Genomic DNA, 5,009 nt, shown 5'->3' with positions numbered 1-5,009 from the left:
AGCGGCGCGTGAGATCGTTATGGATTGACAGGCTTCGTTCCCACTCGTGATCCGCGGCCGCGGTCGGGGTCCGAGCGGCGCTCGCTGTATTTCAATCAGCACCGGACCGCTGCCCACTGCCTGCCTCACTAGTGTTGTTCGCGCGGCGCCTCACGACTTGCGAGCAGCGGCAACGAATCCGAGCGCGTGACTGGAGAGTGGCCACTTCCCAATAAGTCTTACTGGGCAGGGATCGATTGTTTCGCTTCGGCCATAGGAACAAAAGTAAAAAAAAAGATCAATAAAACATAAAGACACGAAAACACAGCGAAGTTAAGGAAAGGGAACAACAGCATTCCGCAGTCCTGAATGCCCTCTCGAAGGGTTAACACTGTCCGCACCACAATAGCGCCCCATGCACTTACAGCGTGACGATAACGGCGCACGTCAGGCGGAAGAAAAGCGGCAACAAAAATGCGATGTCCAGGTATTCTCAGTCAAACGGTAATAACGAGTGGTACATCTCACGGCCTTAACGTCTGCGAGCAACCTAACGATAGGAGGTCTGCTTTCTCCGGCCATTCCGGCCCGCTACGTGACTATTGAGCACTCAAGCTTGGAACGCGCGACTCATGCGTGGTTCCAGAATGCTGTACGGAACTGCGCGCAGGCCCAGAGCCGCCTTTCTCGGAGGCCGCTCCTCTCGCCCACCCCTCACCATGTTCCTAACCTCGGGTTGTAGCGCAGGCTTGGCTTGTCAGCTTTGTCCGCGCTTTCCCCTCCCACCAGCAATCCACTTGGACCAAGCTGCTTACGTGCCGGGTCGTAAATCGAGCCGCCTCCTCAAAAACAAGGCGCCGGCCGGACAGCCTCTGCGTAGTCCGGTGGATGCTGATTGAGCTTGGCAGGAGACGCTGCTGCCTGCGCTTCCCGATTCGATGACTCGCCGCCCGGACGCCCAGTGAGACTTCTTCGAACGGCAGAACACGGAGCTGCGAGGCCGTGTCGCTCAACCGCAGCCCACGGAGCACACATCAGGCACGCGGTGGTTTCCGGACACTTCGACAGCATGGCGACGTCGATACGTCTGTTGGCCCTGCTCGCGGTGTTGGTGATCAGTGTCGGCTGGGAGCGCCAGACATACGCTAGTAAGTATCACGTCTCTGTCGCTCTGCTTTTCCACCCGGAAGTTCGCGTGAACGGGGGGAAATTTTTTTTCTGTGCGTGCAGACGGATAAGTAAAGCGATGTTTGTGGTTGATGCATAAAATGCAGGCGCCGGGCAAAGCGCGGCTTCTTATTCAAGCGGAAAAAATACTTAAAGCGTCCGTTCGCGACCAGTGCCATCTTCCAGGACGATTTCTTCAGGAGCGGTGTGCAAGCCTTTCGAGCTTTCGCTAACAGTGGGCGCATAACAAAACAACTCATACATATTAAGGTATATAATCTCTGTTTATTATCAGTGCCTTGCTCAAGATGAAGGCTAACTGAACCGATGTACTTCAGTGGAGTCTAGTTTTCCTGGCAGGTTCATGCATTCTCGAAGTCATTTACTATGAAGCTGTTGGTATCTTAGAACCGTAAATGCGGCTAAGGGGGCAAAATGTTCACATGCACAAATTAATCCGCACAACACAGAGTCTGGTAACTGCGGATAGAAGTCATGCTGCTGAATTCAAGCGACCACACCAAAAGCAAAAACGCGACCTGCTGCTTTTCTCCTGGGATGCTTAAGACATTATCAATTTTCAAGGCCTGCTAAGTGTCCCGGCGCCATACAAGAAAACTGCTCCGCATATTCTTTTGTTCGACTGACGACATGAACGAGGGAGAAAAAAAATGTAAACACCAAATTATTCCCCCCGCTGCTAGCTTTCAGAAAGTTTATTGTCTATATCTCTTTTTATACCCATATCTCTTTCTATACAAGATACACCCGACTGTGGACAAGGACACGTGTCCCTTGTACGGAGAGAAACCCACACTTGTCCAAACCACATGTGCCTGTTAGGAAATAGATGCTGTACCCATGATCCACAACACTCGCCCAATCCTCAGTTCTTCTACAACACTACTCCGGAGCAGTGGAGGCAACGGTGACCAGCTGGGAAGTTCAGATTTGTCTTGTTGAACAGACTAGCCGGGCAGCAAAGGCCGTGGGAGTCCTGGAATGGGCGCCCAATGACGAGAGCTCTGCAAGACTTTTTAGAGTATTTAAAGCTTACACTCTCTCCCTCGTGCGTGCCTCCCATCGCTGTGCCGTGGCTCTTACTCCGTTTCAGCGCGATTTTAAGAATAACCTTTCGCCTCGTGTATGCAGTGGTCAGGCTCTGATTACGCCTGGTTAAGCTCTTTGACTTACCTTTTTCTGCCTCTTTCTCTCTCTAAGTTAATGTTTATATTTACTAATAAAGGGTACCCCGCGACTTAAGCCCACAATCCCTACTTCTTTACTATTCTTTTTCTTGTCTGCATCCAGTGGCTCAGTGGTTATGGGCTGCTGACCCGAAAGACGCCGGTTGGATCCCGGCCGCGGCGGTCAAATTTCGATGGAGGCGAATTTCTAGAGGCCCGTGTACTGTGCGATGTCAGTGCACATTAAAGAGGCCGAAATTTCTGGAGCCCTTTACTACGGTGTCCCTCATAGCCTGAGTACCTTTGGGACGTGAAACCCCCATAAACCCATAAACCATCTGGTTTGCATCCTATTCAACCGCTTTGAATACAGTGGTAACCGCTCGCTCTGGCTTGGCTTGTACGCAGGCGCCCAGTTCGTCAAAGGAGGAGGAGTCAAGGGTTCTGTGAAAGGCGGCAACGGAAAAGGGAGCTCCCTGCTCTACGGTGACGAGTTTGGCGGTGGTTTCGCTGGTAGCGGCGGCACCAAGGGCGCGTCCTCGGTGAAAGGATTTTTGGGTGGCACTAAGGGCGGAGCTACCATGACCAAAGGCGGTCTTACATCTATCGGCACCAAAGGCGGACTTGGATCGCAGTCCCTGGGGAGCAGCATTGAGCGGAAGAGCTTTATGGCGAAACAGGCGCTAACCTCCGGTTTCAAAGGGATGCAGGCTTCAGGAAGCAGCCAACAGGCGCAAAGTTTTGTCAAAGGTGGCCTCGGCCTGAGCGCTCAGCAAAGCCAGCAGTCTACTGATTTTAAAGGTGGCAAAGGAAGCAGCAGGTTCAGTGGAGCTTCGGAAAGCCAGTGGAGTAAAGGATTCGTTAAAGGCGCTTCACTGGGCGATTCGCAACAGATTGAGCAAAACTTTGGATTAAAGGGCACTAAAGGAGGTCAAGAACTTTGGAGTGAAGGACTGACCAAAGGAAGTTCTTCGACCAGCATTAAACAAACCCAGCGTTCAACAGGGCAGAGTGGCGCCAAAGGAAGTGGCAGCTTCAAAGGAGGTTCTGGAAGTCAGTGGGGAGCCAAAGGCTTTGTGAAGGGCAGCAACTTTGGTAGCGCCGAGCAAAACCAGCAGCTAGGCAGCTTCCAAAACGGTGGTACCAGCCTCAAAGGAGGTCAGCAAAGCCGTTTTGCTAAAGGCCAGTCTTTCGACAGCTTCCAAGATAAACAGCAGTCCTCAGGAACTAAGGGTTTCAAAGGTGGGAGCGCCAGCGGGTTTCTGGAACGAGAAACAAGCCAGGAGTCGAGGCGACGGGCTTTCGGTCTGGGAGGCGGCACGCAGCAGTCTTGGAACCAGAAAAGCTTGGCGAAAGGCGGCGCCGGAGTCACGTTCAAGCGCCACGCCTCCCGCTTTAGTAGCATGTCGGGCGGTGTGGAACACACGCAGCACTCTAGCCTGAAGCATTTGGCGCATCAGTCGCACCAGACCCACCAGACCCACTTCTCTTCTTTCAAGGCGGTAGGAATCATGAGAGCCGTGCGCTTCCAGCATCGACCGGTCCAACAGATAGGCTTCGCTCAGAAGTCGTTCAGCGGGCGTCGATGGGGCAGCAAACGTGGTTTCGGCGCCTCGCGACAATCATTCAGCAGTCAATTTCAGCAGACCGGAGGGAACGGCGTACTGCAACAACAGCGCCAGGTGATGAGCTCGGGCCAGCAGAGGACGTCAGCGTTCCAAGGCGCTAGTGGCAGCGATCCGTCGCCGCAGTTTCAGCTGGGAACTGGCCAGAGCCAGCAACGAACTGTGCTACTGCAGCGTGGCAGCGATGCACAGCGAAGCAACGTCGGCAGCGCGCTAACAGGACAACAAAAGCACGTCGGCCAAATGAGTCAAAGCGCCTCTATGTCTCGCATTAGCAAGATTGGGCAGGCAAGCCAGGAGGCAATGGGCCAGCAAAGCCAGTCCGCATCTTTATTGAAAAGTGAGAAGTCGCTCATGGGACAGTTGAAGTCGGCGTCACAATCAGTCCTTGCCGGTGGTCAGTTGTCCCAACAGAAATCTTCGGTTCAAACCAGCCAAGCGTCCGCCGCCGGAGGAATGGGTGGGCAGCTTTCCGGCAACCGTGCTTCCTCTCAACAGTCCGCCGCCATTCCCGGCTTAGACTCCGCCGTGTTTTCGCAACAGAAAGCTTCTCAGAAGCTGCAGCAAGCAAAGGGGGCGGCTATGAAAACCGCCTTTTCGCTGGGCTCATTAAGCTCTGCGTCGCAGCAGAAGTCGGCGAACGGATTCCTTCAGCAGCAACAGCAGCAGCAACAGCAGCACTAACAGTACCGCCCATTGTGCGGGTGACAAACAGAAACGAATGCGATCATTTTTTAGGCTCTTCGAGTGCGCACTACTACACCCCTCTCCCCCACACCCCGTATCATAGTGGCTGCCTTATTTAGAAATAAACCCTTGTTTTTGAATGTGCAGTAATAGATGCCGTCACTTACCTCATTTATTTATTAATTTAGACTGCCTACCAGGTACGCTCCTTTATATAAAAGAGGATGCTCTAGAGGTCAGTTTACTCACTTTTTACTCCTTTCTATTCAGACTTTGCGACAATATCTAGCGTTAATTTTATGATCACCACGGCAGAAGAAATAAATGGTGCTGGGCGGATCCAGACAACAGGAAACGTCGTTTC

At 52.8% G+C, this 5,009-nt stretch overlaps 1 protein-coding gene across 1 annotated transcript; it reads left to right on the top strand.

Annotated features, from left to right (window-relative positions):
• Positions 1–875: 875 nt before the first annotated feature.
• LOC149369611 (uncharacterized) lies at positions 876–4,642 on the top strand. The gene is made up of 2 exons (XM_089575342.1): positions 876–1,127; positions 2,742–4,642. The coding sequence occupies exons 1-2, from the start codon at positions 1,049–1,051 to the stop codon at positions 4,640–4,642; spliced, it is 1,980 nt and encodes a 659-aa protein (XP_089431468.1). The 5' UTR covers positions 876–1,048.
• Positions 4,643–5,009: the final 367 nt, after the last annotated feature.

This window comes from Amblyomma mixtum, chromosome 1 (genome assembly GCF_055824585.1).
Source record: "Amblyomma mixtum isolate Tamu chromosome 1, ASM5582458v1, whole genome shotgun sequence".
Lineage (NCBI taxonomy): Eukaryota > Metazoa > Arthropoda > Arachnida > Ixodida > Ixodidae > Amblyomma > Amblyomma mixtum.
The sequence above is the reverse complement of the archived record's forward strand: the minus strand, read 5'-3'. Positions and strand labels throughout refer to the sequence as shown.

Bases quoted from the DNA above. Each gene is read 5' to 3' on its own strand.
- LOC149369611 (XM_089575342.1), top strand. From the start codon at position 1,049: ATGGCGACGTCGATACGTCTGTTGGCCCTGCTCGCGGTGTTGGTGATC. The intron at 1,128-2,741 runs GTAAGTATCACG...GCTTGTACGCAG, and splicing joins GGAGCGCCAGACATACGCTA to GCGCCCAGTTCGTCAAAGGA.